The 19364-nt window shown below is 40.1% G+C and overlaps 1 protein-coding gene across 4 annotated transcripts in view; it reads left to right on the forward strand.

Annotated features, from left to right (window-relative positions):
• MAGI3 (membrane associated guanylate kinase, WW and PDZ domain containing 3) overlaps positions 1-19364 on the forward strand; it is a 489943-nt gene that overhangs the window by 449522 nt on the left and 21057 nt on the right. For all 4 annotated transcript variants that reach the window (XM_089681068.1, XM_089681065.1, XM_089681066.1 and 1 more), the window contains 3 exons: positions 8615-8717; positions 13189-13306; positions 15748-15891. In XM_089681068.1, the coding sequence (XP_089537194.1) occupies positions 8615-8717; positions 13189-13306; positions 15748-15891 (365 nt within the window). The remainder of the gene's footprint in view (positions 1-8614; positions 8718-13188; positions 13307-15747; positions 15892-19364) is intronic.

The raw sequence follows: 19364 nt of genomic DNA on the forward strand, positions 1-19364 counted from the left end.
GGTACAACCAAAAATGTAAATGTATTTTATTGTGATAGACCAACACAATGTGGCACATAATTGTGAAGTGGAAGGAAAATGATAAATGGTTTTCAAACTTTTTTACAAATAAATATCTGAAAAGTGTGGCGTGCATTTGTTTTCAGCCCCCCGAATCAATACTTTGTAGACCACCTTTCACTGCAATTACAGCTGCAAGTCTTTTTGGAGATTTCTCTATCAGCTTTGCACAGCTAGAGAGTGAAACTTTTGCCCATTCTTCTTTACAAAATAGCTCACATTTTTGTCAGATTGGATGGAGAGTGTCTGTAAACAGCAATTTTCAAGTCTTGCCACAGATTCTCAATTTGATTTAGGTCTGGACTTTGACTGGGCCATTCTAACACATGAATATGCTTTGATCTAAACCATTCCATTGTAGCTCTGGCTGTATGTTTAGGGTCGTTGTTTTGCTGGAAGGTGAAACTCTACCCCAGCCTGAAGTCTTTTGCAGATTCTAACAGATTTTCTTCTAAGGTTGCCCTGTATTTGGCTCCATCCATATTCCCATCAACTCTGACCAGTTTCCCTGTCCCCACTGAAGAAAAGCCTCCCCACAACATGATGCAGCCACCACCATGTGTCATGGTGGGAATGGTGCGTTCAGGGTGATGTGCAGTGATAGTTTTCTGCTACTCATATAATTTTTTTTTTTTGGGCCAAAAAGTTCAATTTTGGTCTTATCTGACCAGAGTACCTTCTTGCACATGTTTTCTGTGTCCCCACATGGCTTCTCACAAACTGAAAATGGGACTACTTACGGCTTTATTTCAACAATGGCTTTCTTCTTGCCACTCTTGACTAATGGTTGTCCTGTGGACAGATTCTACCACCTGAGTTGTAGATCTCTTCAGCTCTTCCAGAGTTACCATGGGCCTGTTGGCTGCTTCTCTGGTGAATGCTTTCCTTGCCCAGCCTGTCAGTTTAGTTAGATGGCCATGTCTTGGTAGGTTTGCAGTTGTGACATACTCTTTCAATTTTCGAATGATGGATTGAACAGTGCTCCGTGAGATGTTCAAAGCTTGGGATATTTTTTTAAAACCTAACCCTGCTTTAAACTTCTCCACAACTTTATCCCTGACCTGTCTGATGTGTTCCTTTGCCTACATGATGCTTTTTGTTCAATAATGTTCTCTAACAACCCTCTGAGGGCTTCACAGAACAGCTGCATTTGTACTAAGAATAAATTACCCACAGGTGGACTCTATTTACAAATTATGTGACTTCTGAAGTCAGTTGGTTCCACTAGATTTTAGTTAGGGGTATCAGAGTAAAGGGGGCTGAATACGAATGCACACCACACTTTTCACATCTTTGTGTAAAAAATTTTAAAACTTTAGCATTTTCCTCTTTTACTTCACAATTATGTGCCACATTGTGTTGGTCTATTACAGCGTTTTTCAACCACTGTGCCGCGGCACACTAGTGTGCCGTGAGATATTGTCTGGTGTGCCGTGGGAAAAATTCCAATTTCATCTGTAACATGTGGCTTCGGCTCACAAATAGACCAATCATTAGAATCTAATGATTCAGTGGTCGGCAAGCCGCGGCTCGCGAGCCACATGCGGCTCTTTACCCAGTCTAATGCGGCTCTTCTGTGTGCCGGGCGCCTGCTCCCCTCCCTCCTCTCGGTCGGCCGCTCCCCTGCCTCCTCTCGGTTGGCAGCCCCAAAAGTCCGCGCGGACCTTTTAATCCGGCTTGCGGATGTGGCTGTCAGGATGTGTGTAGGCGGGGCAGCGTGCCGAACGTGAGGGGAGGGGAGCTAGGCTCCTCTCACAGTCCGCCCTGAAGACCCGAACGGCGCGGGAAGACAGCGAGAGGAACGCAAAAGGTAAGTGAATTGACACGGGGGACTTGGCTTACTAGAAGGGGGGGGGGGGAATAGTACTGTGGGGGATGAAATACTATATGAGGGATGAATTACTTTATGAGGGATGAAATACTATATGGGGGGATGAAATACTATATGGGGGATGAATTACTATATCAGGGATGAATTACTATATGAGGGATGAAATACTATATGGGGGGATGAAATACTATATGGGGGGATGAAATACTATATGGGGGGATGAATTACTATATGAGGGATGAAATACTATATGGGGGGATGAAATACTATATGAGGGATGAAATACTATATGGGGGATGAATTACTATATGAGGGATGAATTACTGTATGAGGGATGAAATACTATATGGGGGGATGAAATACTATATGAGGGATGAAATACTATATGAGGGGATGAAATACTATATGGGGGGATGAAATACTATATGGGGGATGAAATACTATATGAGGGATGAAATACTATATGAGGGATGAAATACTATATGAGGGATGAATTACTATATGAGGGATGAAATACTATATGGGGGGATGAAATACTATATGGGGGGATGAAATACTATATGGGGGGATGAAATACTATATGAGGGATGAATTACTATATGAGGGATGAAATACTATATGGGGGGATGAAATACTATATGGGGGGATGAAATACTATATGAGGGATGAATTACTATATGGGGGGATGAAATACTATATGAGGGATGAATTACTATATGAGGGATGAAATACTATATGAGGGATGAAATACTATATGGGGGGATGAAATACTATATGAGGGATGAAATACTATATGGGGGGATGAAATACTATATGAGGGATGAAATACTATATGAGGGATGAATTACTATATGGGGGATGAAATACTATATGAGGGATGAAATACTATATGGGGGATGAAATACTATATGGGGGATGAAATACTATACGGGGGATGAAATACTATACGGGGGATGAAATACTATACGAGGGATGAAATACTATACGGGGGATGAATTGCTATGGGGGATGAATTACTATATGGGGGATGAATTACTATGGGGGATGAATTACTATATGGAGGATGAATTACTATATGGGGGATGAATTACTATATGGGGGATGAATTACTATGGGGGATGAATTACTATGGGGGATGAATTACACTATGGGGGATGAATTACACTATGGGGGATGAATTACTATATGGGGGATGAATTACTATGGGGGATGAATTACTATATGGGGGATGAATTACTATATGGGGGATTAATTACTATGGGGGATGAATTACTATATGGGGGATTAATTACTATGGGGGATGAATTACTATGGGGGATGAATTACTATATGGGGGATTAATTACTATGGGGGATGAATTACTATGGGGGATGAATTACTATATGGAGGATGAATTACTATGGGGGATGAATTACTATATGGGGGATTAATTACTATGGGGGATGAATTACTATATGGGGGATTAATTACTATGCTTACTATGGGGGAATATTACTATACTTACTATGGATGACACATACACATCATTCATCTACTCTTGGTCCGGCCCCCGGGTCCAATTATAAAATACTTTATTATTTCATAATAAAGTAATTATAAAATAATTTCTTTGTGTTTGATTCCTATTCAAGAGAATTACTTTATATATAGTCAATATAGGCACAGAGGTAAATTTTTTTAACATTTTCTAATGGTGGTGTGCCTCGTGATTTTTTTCATGAAAAAAGTGTGCCTTTGCACAAAAAAGGTTGAAAAACACTGGTCTATTACATAAAATCCCAATAAAATACATTTACATTTTTGGTTGTACCATGACAAAATGCGATGTGGAAAATTTCAAAAGGTATGAGTACTCTCTTAAGGCACTATATGAACTTTTAAAGTCCAGCTCCATGCAAAACCGTTAATTAAATTTTTGAGAGAGTGGGAAAGAGTTAGAGCCCTTGCTTGTGTTTTATTGCCATGTGTGTACCCATTGAGGAGATTTTCTCTCAATTTACTTCCTACATGATTAGCTATCTCTCCAAGACGGATAGAAACTGCACCAAACCATGTTTGTTTAGTAGTTTGTAAAGGGGTTAGAAGCTCCTTAACACTCCTGTATCTACCTGTCTCACCCATCACCCGTCGCTGTGAGGCCAGACCACATTAAAAACCTAAAAAATCTTTAACATATCCCCATTTTATCCAGTAATAAAAAATTGGATAGAGTTGGCCTTTAATGAGACATTTATTTGCAATGTACTTACATCAGGTGCAGTGCATATGTTTGTAGACTTTTCACTGTAAACATCAGATATATCAGACATGCCCTGGGACTATATGGTATTCACTCTTTTTAAACTTAAAATATATTCAGGTGTGGCAAAAGCATGCATTACTAGTACATGAAAAATTTGTTAATGGCCCCCTTCTGACCTGTAAAATGCCTTTTACCATATTTGCATTAACAGATGGCAGTTTATGCGCAGCAGTGCCATTCATTTAGACTAATACCCCATTGCATAACTGCAGTGACAGGTGGTGCACTGTATTGAAAAAATAGTCATGATTATTTTCTTTTGGCCATTAATTTGAGTTGGCATCCCATTCTAAATTAATTGATTTCCATAATTCAACACCTAAAGGGTCCCAAAGACTTGGTAAACCCAAAAAGTATGTTTTAGGTATAGATGAAGCCTGGTAGGCTGAGCCAGCCCCTGGCTTCTTGTATGTCTTTTATCTCCCTGCTATAATTCAGATTTTGTTCCTGTTCATCTTTAATTTTTGGTGTTCCCACCCACATTTGTGTACTACAGCAGCTCCTGATGCATGCTCCATAATATAACACAGCAAGTGTGCAGACCAAAAACTGTTTTTACAAAAAAAGGTGTTTTAACGTAAAAGGAAGTACAAAACATTGTAACAGATATGCAATGCAAACATTTGACATGGTAGTGATTAGTACAAAACAGATAAGCCTTAACAAAATATTGCACAACATCCAATGTAGGACAAAAGGAAGGAAGGAGAAAAGTGAACTGCATACAACAATCATGGAAATCAGTCTAATATTGCCTCATAGAGGCAGTGTGAGGGGAAAACCCAATGGTGTAATGCGCAGAAACCAAATATCCATAGAAGTAGAAAAGGGAAGGGGGGGGCGTAGAAGAGGATGGAAAGAGGGAAAGGGAAGGGGGGGGAGGAGAAAAGGAGGAGGGAAGGGAGAAGCTACCATAAGTCCCCACTAAAAACCCTAGCAAACAGTAATGGGCCATACCTTATATTTTCAAGGACATCCCCTATTAATAAAGGTCAGCTTGTACGTTGGCATCCACAGCCAATTCCCAGGATGACGTCACTGGGAGATCCCCAGAGTTCCATTTTAATAGGATCTCTCTTTTGGCATAATGAAGTAGATATAAGATCAGCAACTTCAAATGGTGGGATCGTTGTACATCATCATGAAGCCCCAACAATGCTAAGGCAGATGAAAGTGTTAAGGACAGCTGCAGCCATACATTAATCAAATCAAAAACATCTGAACAAAACAATACAATTCTAGGACATGTTCAAAACGTGTAGAAAGGTACCTGGGTGTAACCAACAGCTAGGACAGGTAGGGTCTTGCTCTGGGTACATCTGGGAGAGCCTGAAGGGAGTAAAATAGACCCTATGTAGAAATTTGACCTGTATGAGTTTGTCCCTGGAGGAGACACCCAACCTAGGAACCTGTTCTAGAGCCTCCGCCCCATCCTCCTCTTCCAGAGAAGGAATATTTTCTTTCTATATAGCCCATAATTTCTCAATCTTAGGGGAATTAACACAAAGCAACATTCTATAGAGGGCAAACAGTGGTTTTCGGAGGTCTTCCTCAACAGCTTCTCAATAGGGTCTACCTGGAGGATAGGTGGTTGTGGGAATTGAGCCCTGGCTGCATGTCGCAGTTGGGAATAGCAGAAGAACATCTTCTGTGGGAGATGAAACTTCAGGGAAAGCTGAGACAATGATGACACCCCAGAGTGCATACCATCAGCCAGGGTTCTAACACCATATCTGGCCCAAAGGTGTGGGTCTGAAATGAAACGAAAATGTGGGAGTGCAGGATTCCCCCAAAGGACTAAAAATTTTTAAATGATTCTCAAGGCACAATTTTTATTTTTTTAAAATAACAAACATGTCATACATACCTGCTGTATTCAATAGTTTTGCACAGAGAAGCCTCAGTCCTCTTCTAGAGTCACCCTCCAGCAATCCTGGCTCCTTCCCCTGCCAATTGCTCCCATAACCAGCTGCTTCCTATGGGGGTGCTCGTGGGTGCTCACTTCTGAGCCTGCTCGGTGTGTCCAAATAATAGAGTGTGGCTCAGCTGCGCCCCCCTCTCTCTCCTCACTGACTGTGATTGACAGCAGCAGGAGCCAAAGACTGTCACCTCTCTGTCCAGTGAGGAAAGAGAGAGCCCAGAGAGATGCTGCCATTATGCATATCATTGGATCAAGATTTGGCTCGATTAATGGAAAGGGGTGGGGGACTGCATGCAGAAAGTTTTTTTACCCTAATGCTGAGAATGCATTAAGCTAAAAAGCCTTCTGCCTCTACAACTACTTTGTGCAGATATACAGTTAGGTCCAGATATATTTGGACACAGGCACAATTTTTGTTTTGTTTCAGGTATTTACCAAAACATATTCAAGCTATAGTTATATGGGCAGAAAGTGCACTCGCAGGGTTAATTTGTGGTTATGTACATCCAAATTGAAGGAAGAGTTTAGGAATTGCAGCTCTTAAGAGTAGCCATCCCCCTTTTTCAAGGGACCAAAAGTAATTGGACAATTAAATCAAGAGCTGTTTCATGGCCAGGTGTGGGCTACTCCTTCATTATTTCTTCATCCCTTAAGCAGGTAAAAGGTCTGGAGTTGATTCTAAGTGAGGTATTTGCATCTAGAATCTATTGCTGTGAACCTACATCATATGTTCAAAGGAGCTGTCCATGCAAGTGAAACAGGCCATGGTAAGGCTTCAAAAATTAAACAATTCCATCAGAGAGATAGCAGCAACATTAGGAGTGGCCAAATCAACAGTTTGGTACATTCTGAGGAAAGAAGAATGCACTGGTGAGCTCGGCAACATAAAAAGGCATAGATGATCGCAGAATCCTCTCTATGGTAAAGAAAAACCCATTCACAACATCCAGACAAGTGAAAGACACTCTACAGGAGGTGGGCGTATCATTGTCAAAGTCTACAATCAAGGGGAGACTTCGCGTGAGCAAATACAGAGGGTTCTCCACAAGGTGCAAAGCCTGAAGAACAAAAAAGCCAGATTAGACTTTGCCAAAAAAACATCTATAAAAGCCAGAGCAGTTCTGGAAAAGCATTCTTTGGATGGCTGAATCTAAGATTAATCTGTACCCGAATGACGGGAAGAAAAAAGTGTGAAGAAGGCTTGGAACAGCTCATGATCCAAAGCACACAACGTCATCTCTAAAACATGGTGGAGGCAGTGTGATGGCATGGGCATGCATGGCTTGCAGTGGCACTGGGTCATTGGTGTTTATTGATGATATGAATGAAGACAGAAGCAGCCAGATTAATTCTGAAGTGTTTAGAAATATACTGTCAGCCCAGATTTAGCCAAATGCAGCAAATTTGATTGGACGGTGCTTCACAGTACAGATGGCCAATGATCCAAAACACACTGCAAAAGCAACCCAGGAGCTTTTGAAGGAAAAAAAAGTTTAATATTTTGCAATGGCCGAGTCAGTCATCTGATCTCAACCCAATTGGGCATGCATTTCACTTGCTGAAGGCAAAACTAAAGGCAGAAAGTCCCACAAAGAACTGAAGACCGCTGCAGTTAGAGCCTGGCAAAGCATCAGAAAGGAGGAAATCCAGTCTTTGGAAATGTTCATGGGTTCCAGACTTCAGGCAGTCATTGCCAGTAAAGGATTCTCAACAAAATATTAAAAATGAACATTTTATTTATGATTATATTCATTTGTCCAATTACATTTGAGCCTCTAAAAATGGAGGGACTGTGTATAAAAATGATTGCAGTTCCTAAAATATGTACTTGATATTTATGTTCAACCCCTTGAATGCACTTCAAATTCATTTGGATTGTTTCGTTTTCATTTATGCTGGTGGCATACAGAGCCAAAAGTATGATTATTGTGCCTGTGTCCAAATATATATCGACCTAACTGTATGCTCATTAAAGGTCTTGAAAGATCAAATAAATTGCTAGATGGTATAACATTATAGAACAACCACCAAAAACTAAAATATCAAGTTCAGGTGGGCTGACCTTTTGAACCATATTATACAATATGTGTTTGATTGTAAAGTAAGTCTAACATATCATACAGAAACATTGTATCATCGAGAAGGCACCACTTCGTTTTAATGCTGCAATTGCCAAGCTCTCAGTAGTGGGTAATTGACAGTTCTAGTGATTTGTACTTTTCATTCTGAGCACAATGATGTTGAATAATATTCGCCATTGACCAACGAGCGGTATGGCTCTCTTCTGTTACTTCACGGTTGTCTGCAAAGTGCTGCACCTCGATTGATATTAGCAGTATGCTGTAAAATGAATCCAAAGTTTGGAAGACCCATGAACACGGGAAACATGTTGCAGTGTAACTGACTACAGGTTCAAGTGCTCTTATCTTAGTAACCGATTTCCTTTAAAATTGTCAGTCCAAAAATATATACTAATGGCAATACTGTCTTCTTTTATTAGAACACAGAGGTCCTCCATCTGGTTCAAATTCTGCAAGACAGAGCCCTGCTCCTCAGCATCGTGCCATGGGACAAGCGCAGCCGAATTATGGCACGTTAGACAGGTAAGGAAATGCCATGCTGACACAGTACTTCTATAAAACACTGGCACCTCTTACTTTATTAAAAGAGCGCTGCAGGCAAAACACAGAATTCAGCATTTTATACTGCAGAAGAAAATCTGCTTACCTAGTTCCTGTTTGAATGCGATGCTCAACAGAAAAACTAATGATCCACACCAGCTCCTAGGTTACTATATTTCCAAAGACCAGGAATTTCTTTGTATGTTCAGGACTATGATATTCTGTAAGCAAAAAAGCTGATCCTTTCTAATTTAACACTGAGATTAAGTAGAGCAACCAAGAACTTGGGTGCTAAAGATATGAAGGTCAAAACAGGATCTTCTGGAGCTCACATATTTAACAAAAACCAGATAGATGTAATCAGGCATTATATAGGTTTACACGTTTGTCTTGACTGAGGTTCTGCTTTTGAAGAGAAACAAACAGCTGCATGGAAAAAGTGAGGACTATGTTAGAAAGTCGACTGCTTGTTGAATGTACATGACCTGATGGACATGTCACAACTTTCTCATATCACAAAATTGAAATCCTGATGACCTTCTGAAGAAAGTAGTCTGTAGCTCAGGCAGAGTTACTGACATGTCCTTGTTCCTGACTGTCCTAAAGGTGACTAGTGAATTCAGTGCTCTGTCAATTTCATTTTCTTTGTGACTCGTGAAACATTGTAAAAGTAGTTATTTCTCCCTCAATAGGGGGTTTTTTTAGGTATTTTTTTTTTCTGTATGCTATATACCCAAAAAGCAAAAGTAAAGTTAGTCATAGCAGAATTAAACAAACACTAAAGACAGCACTCCTCAAAAAAAATATCTCTGAATATGCAGACTCTGCTGATTAATATTAGTGCAAAAAATAATATAAAATAATACACTACGTAATACCATCCAAAGCGAATAAAACAAAAAACTATATTGTGACTATTAGCTCTGTGACTACACATATAAATTAGTGTCCAACGAAAGTGTCCATATAAATAATAGTGTCTAGAGAAATTAGTGATTAAATAACTTTTCTTCAATGATTATTGTAATAAACTTCTATGAAATATAACCATATAACACGGTGAGAATCCACCACTGAAAGAAATGAGTACACTCACCAGAGCTCCATACTGGTAAAATTATAAACCAGTTACAAGCGCTTAAGTTCTGGGAGCAACAATCTGCAGAGGCACACACCAGCTGATTGAAACACCTTCAAATGACAATTGACTCTTCATATACTCAGAATGGGATCATAAAGGAAGAGAAAAGGAATCAACATAGTGTAAAACCATCCATGCATTTATTGAGTAAAAAGGTATCCTATACACTCACATATCACAGTGTCAAAGGCGACACTAGCACAAAATGCATATAACACTAAAGATCAAAGGTTTGCTCTGGTCTCAATGGATTTTGGCAGCACACCCAATGTGTTGACTTCACCTCCAAGGCCCTGTCCTATGTGTTTCGTCATCCGACATCCTCCAGGAGCGGAATTAACCTAACACCACTGTATTATGATGGAAAAAAACATTAACTGTCCAAATTTTATCTCTGCAATAAAAATATTCAATGTGAGCCCCATTGATGACAGATGTTGAGACGGTATTCCAATTCTGTCTAGACTTGTGTCAGCGTGTCCTTGGATATTGACTTCACTGCTTCTGTGATGCACCATCTCATATGGCATGGTGGGGACATACACAAAGTCCTTGTACCCCCATAGAAAGATGTCGCAGGGTGTTAGGTCTGATGATCATTAAGGCCAGAGCGACATTGTTCACCAGAATTGTTCACCAGAAAGCCTTCTCTTGCTTCGATGTCACCAATCTTGTGTACATACGACTACATTATGCCTTTGGTGATGATGACATGAACAAACACACAATAACTAGAGATCATAATTTTCAAAAATTGGCCATTTACCATTTTTGTCATGGGGCAAAAGTAAAAACTTGTAGTGAGAGTGACAACAGTAGTAAACGGCAATCATCTTTCGTGTCACCAGCAAGGCTCACATCAAACATTTGTAGTGCAGAGGTAAAACTTGGAAGTTAAAGTGGTTGTAAACCCTTACCTATGTCCAGTGCAGTGACTGGCCTCAGATGATATACAAAGATAAAACAAATCCTCCTTGTATCTTTTTATTTGTAGCCATGTGCCCTGTACATCCTTGTAAAGCTCAAAGATGAAAAGGACGTTTCACAGACTCATAAAGCAGGGGTTGGGGAGCTGCACTTACTATACTGTACAAGAGCTCTGAGAGCTGATTGGAGGGAAGGGACACACCTCCATCACACAGCACACAGGAACAGAGTTGAGGCTGTCAATCAGCTGGAGGTCCTTCCCCTGTCACCTTTTTTTCTCTGGGTGTCAGGGAAACTTGTCAGAAGTGACTCGTGCTAATAATAGAGGAACAAGGCAGCAGAGAGAGATCAAACTTTTCTTGCACATGCTTTGATTGCTTCTTTGCAGTGCTACACAGTTTTTGTGCCTTTCTGATCTGATCTTTCTCACAATACAAAATCTATGAGTTGAATTAATTATGAAAATAATGCACCACTGCCTGTGTAATTGACATCTCATCTCCACAGTTGAGAAAGTAGAAAGGGTACATAACACAAATGTTTAACTCCCCGCATACATTTTTTCTGGCTAGTCTGTGTGTTCTGTGTGGTCAACAATGGAGCTGAGTCCCACAGAGCAGTGATGTAACCTGCCAGCATTGTTCACCAGGAGAGAGTTGATACCCACCTGCCGCAGAAAAAAAAGGATTGAGCTGAAGCTTTGTGGTCATAAGACTTCATATAAAAACACTTAAATATTGTATTTAGGTATTGGTTTGGTAGAAAATTTATGTGGGAAGTAGCAGCAATGCCAAAGCAACATTTAACATGTGGGTTATTGTGTAGAATTTCCATCTACTTTAAGCAGGTAGGCAGAGCGATTGCAGAATAGGCTAGCGGCTGATTTCACTGTTCAACAGGTAAAAAGTTTTGGGCATAAAATTAGCTAATCTTACATAATTTTGGGGTGCTGAAAACGAAAATGACCCTAAAAAGTGTTGATTGGCTCTAGTTTCCATGATATATTCACCCATCTAATGATGTAAGCCATTCAAAATTATGATGCAACTTCAGCTGCATATTGCGCAATTGATACTGGTGACCAATAGAAAATTGCATGTATACTGAGATGATGCAATATTAGCCTTTAATTGCATCACTTCACTGCATAAAAGCTGCAGTATCTGTAGCTGATTGTAGTTCGACAGCGTCTTTACATTTCATTTTATGCTTATATAGGCTACTCAGTAATGCCTCGAACTTGTGTGAATAAAGCAGATAATTTCTGCTATATCTGCGGTGAAATAACTTTTATCTCACAAAAAAGGAGGATAACAGGAATGATTAAGAAAGCCTACAACTTGTATTTTAGCTGCAAGATAGGAGACCAGGACAAGAGCTGGGCACCACATATATGCTGCAATTCTTGTGGGACGGCACTGGAGCAATGGTTGAATGGAAAAAATGCATCTATGCCTTTCGCTGTGCCAATGATTTGGAGAGAGCCAACAGATCATGTTAGAAATTGTTACTTTTGTATGGTGCCTCCAATTGTAAAAGGGCTAAATAAGAAAAAGTTATCTGTGCACTATCCAAATATTCCATCGGCAATACGTCCAGTTCCTCATGGAGAGGGGCTACCAATTCCTAAAGCACCAGAATCCTTCGTGGTTGAGTCAAGTGAGGAAGAACCTGAAGCGTGTAGTCACGTGCAGTTGTAAGAGATAGCCCTTTCCTCGAATACAAGAGAAAAGCCAAGAGAAGCAAAACCGACACAAACTGAAGACAAAACTAGTGAGAATCCGAAGTATTAAAATGATTCAACTTAGCTTATGGCTATAATTTTTCTTGGTAATCCTATGCAATATATTATGCCATTTAGGCTTTGTTATGTAGTCAATATCACTTGCTTTATATTTGTGGAAAGACATCTATCTATATAATTATTGTGCATTATGTAGTCATTACGCCTATAGTAGAAAACTTTCCGTTTACAGAAAAACTAGAGCCAATTGACAAATTTCATTGTTATATTTGAACTCAGAATGTGAAATTCATTAAGAAATGGATCCTTTTGTTTCCAAAACTGGCAAAAAATAAAAATTTGTTGAACAGTGTTTTCAATCACAATATTTATTAATATAACAATAATATGAAAGGACAAGGATGTTTAAACTGTCAAGTCTCAGCAAAAATTTCTTGGTGGTAAACACTGCGAGAACGATTCAAAATATGTGATCAGATAAAATAAACTATACTTTCCACTAAAGTATCGGCTTTCTTCAATGTATGATTGAATTATTGTTTTCTTGGCTAGGAGAGTTAGCATGTCTCTTCTTGTCCAGGATCTTCGACTTTAAATCATAGAGTATGAATTTTGGAATGTGATTTTTTTTTTTTTTCCAGAAACACCTTGGATGCAGACAGCAGTAAAGGAGATCCCTCTGCCGCATATAGGTTCTTATGGACAGATCACAAACCTGATGCTGTACATACCTTGCCTGCAGGAGGCAGGCACTCACAGGTGGGGTTTGATGGAAAACTTTATTTACTGTAGAACCAAAGTTTACATACTTAGGAAAGATTAGTTCTTCCATATTAGATTGTTGGGTCTTCTGCTTGTTGTTTCATTCTGTGGTTGTAGAAACTTTTACCACCATGAAATGACATTCTCTCTTCAAAAATGATATCAGTGGGAAATATGTAGGTTGTTCATATGACTACTCTACTCTCTGCAGCCTGTGCATCAGATTTACCTTAAAGTGGTCAGAAGATTGAGCCTGGTAGGGCTTTTTTTGAATAGCAAGTGTTTTCAACCTCCAAAAAAACGCATCCTTCTTTTTTTTAAACTAGTAAATAAGATGTTTTTCTGGGTGTGCCAATTCTGGTAGTCAAATCAAAAGCTGTAGAGCCCAAGAGGACAGTTTAGAGCATGAGTAGATATCTTAATATCCATTGTTCTTGGTGAGACATCTGTGTGGTCAGTAAAAAAAAAAATGTATAAGTTTGGCAATTAAATGACAAGTGAGCTTTAATGTAGAGTGCATAATTATGTATCTAGGGCATCATAATATTCAAGGTTTACAAGTATCTGTATATAATGAGGGCTTCTGCACAATGTGTTCCAACATTATTATGGTAAACTTGCAATTATTGATAAATTTTATTGATAGATAAAACCTAAAACCGTTTGGACACATTGAAATTACAGTATACCTTACAGTTGGTTTGATTTAAATTTGGTGTGTGTGTGTGTGTCTACACTGCTCAAAAAATTAAAGGAACATTTGAAAGCACATCAGATCTCAATGGGGAAAAAAATCTCATGCTGGATATGGACTGGGTAATGTGTTAAGAACATAAGGATGCCTCATCGTTTGATGGAAATGAAAATTATCAACCTACAGTGGACTGAATTCAAAGATACCCCGAAAATCTAAGTGAAAAAATGATGCAGCAGGCTAGTCCATTTTGCTGAAATTTCATTGCAGCAAATCAAAATGGTACTCAGTAATTTGTATGGCCCACACGTGCTTGTATGCATGCCTGACAACATTGGGGCATGCTCCTAATGAGACGATGGATGGTGTCCTGGGGTATTTCCTCCTAGATCTGGACCAGGGCATCACTGAGCTCCTGGACAGTCTGAGGTGCAACATGGTGGTGTCGGATGGACCGAAACATGATATCCTTAAGGTGTTCTATTGGATTTAGGTCAGGCGAGTGCGGGGTCAGTGGTTTCATACTCTTGCAACATGAGGATGGCCATTGTCGTGCTCCAGGAGGAACCCAGGACCCACTGCACTAGCGTAGGGTCTGACAATGGGTCCATGGATTTCATCCCAATACCTGATTACAGTCAGGGTGCCATCGTCTAGCCTGTAGAGGTCTGTGCGTCCCTCTATTGGATATGCCTGCCCAGACCATCACTGACCCACCACCAAAACAGTCATGCTGATTGATGTTACAGGCAGCATAATGTTCTCCACGGCTTCTCTAGACCCTTTCATGTCTGTCACATGTGCTCAGGGTGAACCTGCTCTCATCTGTGAAAAGCATAGGGTGCCAGTGGCGGAACTGCCCATTCTGGTGTTCAATGGCAAATTCCTATCAAGCTCCATGGTGTCGGGCAGTGAGCACAGGGCCCACTAAAGGACATCAGCCCTCAGGCCACCCTCATGAAGTCTGTTTCTGAATGTTTGATCAGAGACATTCACAGCAGTGGTCTGCTGAAGGTCATTTTGGAGGGCTCTGGCAGTGCTCATCCTGTTCCTCCTTACACAAAAGAGCAGATACCAGTCCTGCTGATGGGTTAAGGACCTTCTATGACCCTGTCCAGCTCTCCTAGAGTAACCGCCTGTCTCTTGAAATCTTCTCCAATCTCTTGAGCCTGTGCTGGGATACACAGCAAAGCTCTTGGCAATGGCACACATTGATGTGCCATCCTGGAGGAGTCGGACTGCCTGTGCAACCTCTGTAGGGGTACAGGTATTGCATCATGCTACCAGTAGTGACACTGACCCTAGCCAAATGCAAAACCAGTGAAAAACAGTCAGAAAAGATGAGCAGGGAAACAATGTCAGTGTCCTCCACCTATAAAACCATTCCTGTTTTGGGGGTCATTGCATTTTTGCCCATCTAGTGCACCTGTTGTTAATTTCATTAACACCAAAGCAGCTGAAAATGATTAACAACCCCCTCTGCTACTTAACTGACTAGATCAATATCTCAGGAGTTTATTAGACTTGATGCTATACTCTGGTTAAAAAGTGTTCCTTTTTTTTTGAGCAGTGAATGAAAAAAAAAATTATATATATATATATATATATATATATATATATATATATATATACATACCCACACACACCTGATTGCTTGCTATTGTTTACAAGTAAGACATTTTTAAAATCAGCAGGTATTCAACTTTGTCGTCTGTGTACTGAATGTGTAATTGTATATTTTCAGCATGTGGGTTGTTATCCTGTGGAGCTGGAACGCGGACCTCGAGGTTTTGGGTTTAGCCTCCGTGGAGGAAAAGAGTATAACATGGGACTATTTATCCTCCGCCTTGCAGAAGATGGGCCAGCCATCAAGGACGGGCGTATCCATGTATGTATAGATCATTAACCATGAAGATCCTGTTCCTTGTCACCGAAGTAAAGAAACATTATGTAGTTTCCAAGAGAATAACTTATGAATTCTGGTTCTCCATGTGTTCCAAGCCCTAAGGACATCTTCCTGCGGCATCCAGCAGTGGCCATGTTACTAACTGCTATGGCAGCTCTGTCAATACCTGTCATTTATCAGACAATAAAGTATGCTCAGATCAGTGACAGGTAGCTACAGAACTATCAGCAGTATATCTACACTAGCAATATATCCCTCACAACAGCATTGCTTCCTGTAGTGCATGGCAATATGTATCTTCAGATTCTACAAGTGAATTTCAAAGAACAAGGAAAACACAGATAAGAGAAAAAAATGCAGATACCTTTTCAGATTTCAAATATGCTGCATAAGAAAGGAAAAGATAAACATACAGAAAATGAAAGTGCGGTTAACCATAAACACATAATTGCTAAATAAAGAGTTACCCTGAACAAGACCTAGAGCAAAGCAGTACAATTCAATTTTCCCCTAAAAGAAGATTTGGGACTACTGATGTTCTAATATCAGAGAACACGATACCGATGTATGAATGCCAGATCTTCCTGGGAGGAAATTCAGTCCAAAAAGGAATGTAGATCTTGTCAGTATAGTGCGTGTTATTATGTGCATAAAAAAGATGTTACAGCTATAATAGTGTATATTCTAGTTGTGAGTTACATGCATTCATGTGCACGCACAGAAAATACTAATCAGTATCGCAGTTGATTGTAGTTTTTTTAAACGATCTAGGCTCAGGGCTAGCTTACTGATATTTACGCACGTGTGTATAGTCACATTGGAAGCAATGGGCTGCATTCAGATCAGTAAAATAATTTCCTGAATGCTTAAAAGTGTGGAGTTTTTGCGACCCATGAACCCGAAGAAGCAACACGCTTTGAACCCCTTGCTTGAAGCCCTTGAAGGGGTTAGTTCACCTTTACCAAAAATACTCTATGTAGTCCATGGACACTATTCCATAATTTTCAACTAATCCAATTTTAGAAATATCCATTTATACTCCTCCCATACCTGTAGTCTTTTTGTATACAAAGTGAAACCTTCCCCAAACACTGATATTTTTCCCAGCTTTGTCCTATCCTCTAGCATGGACCAGCTATTAGGCTGTCCCTTTTCCGAGCCAGACACTTGTGTATTGTGGTCTCCATTGAGCAGATGAGCTCAGTGACTGCGACAGGACGGGCGAGAGTGCTGCCACTGTTGAGGTCAACTGTGGTGACAAGAGATGGCACTGCGCATGTGCAGAAGGATGGTGCTGTCTCCTGTATTACTTGGGGGCGCTTATCCTAACAGCTGGGCTGTCCTAGAGAAGAGGACAGGATGAAGCTATGAAAAATATTAGAAGTGATTGGGGCAGGTTTCACTCCCTTCACTAAAGGCTTACAGGTATGGGAGGAGAATAAATGGATATTCTTAAAATTGGATTAGTTTAATATTAAGGAATAGTATTCATGGACTACATAGAGTAGTCTTAATGGTGAACTAACCCTTTAGTCACTTCAAGTCCAGATACTTTCACCCCCTTCCTGTCCAGGCCAATTTTCAGCTTTCGGCGCTATCACACTTTGAATGACAATTGCGTGGTCATGCAACACTGTACCCATATGAATTTTTTTGTATTTTTTTGAGACAGATAAAACTTTATTTGGTGGTATTTATTCACCACTGGGATTTTTTTTTTGCTATATAAATAAAAAGTTAAAAATTTTTGAAAAAAAGAGCTTCTTATAAAATTTTGCAAATAAATAATCTTTCTTCATAACTCTTGGCCAGAATGTATTCAACTATCTTTTTAGTAAATAAAAAAAATAACCCAAATTAGTTGATAACCAAAAATTATAATTTTTCTCATTTTGTTTTTGCATTTTTATTTTATTTTTTTTGTTATTTGTTTTTTTGTTTTGTTTTTTTTACATACTGTCACCATAGTGACACTGTACTACTTTTTTTTTTCTTTACACTGATTGCTTTTACACTAATAAAGGCTGTAAAAGCAATCATTTCCCCTCTCTGGCTGCTTGCAGCCATTGAGAAATACCGTGTGAGCTGTGATTGGTCACAGCTTGTCACATGGTACAAGGCTGTTGTGAATAGCCTTGTACCATGTAATCGCTGTGATCATTCACAGAATTCACACGTAGTAAGCAATGATGTCAGGAAGTGACATCTTGCTTACTACTATTCATGTGATCACTGATTGGCCAATCAGTGATCACATGATCGGGACCTCGCACAGAGGTCCCGTACAGTGTTCCGCTGTGTCCTCTGGGGGGAGGACGTTTATAAACGGCCACCTGCTCCTGCACTGCTCCCGTTCGGCCGTTTATATACATGGGCTGGACGGAAAGTGGTTAAAGCATCTTTACCCAGATGTGTTGATTACAGATCCTAATATAAGTGCTGCTGTCACTCTAAGCAAGCTTTTGGGGAACTTTACCAAGTTTCAAATTTGCAGAATTTCACTGAAGCCTGCTAAAAGCTTGTACAAAACAGCCGCATATCCCATTACGATTTGTCTTCACCTGGGCAAGTGCTAAAGGGTACTTTAAAGTGATGTTAAAGATTGGATTTTCTTATAATAAACGTTATACTTATCTGCTCTGTGCAGCCCCCAATCCTCCACTTCTGGGGTCCCCCACCATTGCTCCTGGTTCCTCCTTTTCTCCAAGTGCCTCCATAGCAGACCGTGTGTTATGGGAGGCACTCGTGTGTGCTTGTTACCAAGGCCTGCTATGTGTGTCCATTAGACACATAGAGTAGAGCTCTGCCCTGCCCCCACTCCCTTCCCACTGGCTTTGATTGACAGTGGCAGGGAGCCAGCGGCTCATGCTGTTGTATATAGGACATTGAGGCGTAAGAAAGCCTCAGCTCTTGAGCACATCGCTAGATCGAGATCAGGCTCAGGTAAATATTTAGGTGGGCTGCGGGGGAAGCTGCATGCAGAAGGTTTTTCAGCTTACTGCACAGAATGCAGTAAGATAAAAAAAAACCTTCTGCCTTTTCAACCACTTTAATGACTTCAAAAAAGCTGCTTGAAGCTTTCCATATGCATTGTAAATGATTAGTAAAGGTGCTTTCACACTGCATCTTTTTGAGGCATTTCCAGCGCGTTTTCTGGTTGGCATGCACCTGTGAAACATGGACATGTGACTCAAGAAAGGCTCCAAAAACACAACCCCAGTATGATTTTGATGCATTGTTTGTGTTTTTCGTTCATTACAATGGGGAGCTCACCAAAGATGCAGCATGCTGGATTTTAACAAATGTGCCACACCCGCAGCCCCATAGAATTCAAAGGGAAATAACAGCAAAATGCATCAGAATAAGAGGTCCCTCAAGCTGATGCTGCCTAAAATAAAGTGGCATTTACAAGCAAAGACCAAACAAATTCCAATGGATACTGTGCTTGCTGTACC

This window comes from Staurois parvus, unplaced genomic scaffold (assembly GCF_062004578.1).
Source record: "Staurois parvus isolate SC_StPar_1 unplaced genomic scaffold, SC_StPar_1.0 ptg000258l, whole genome shotgun sequence".
Lineage (NCBI taxonomy): Eukaryota > Metazoa > Chordata > Amphibia > Anura > Ranidae > Staurois > Staurois parvus.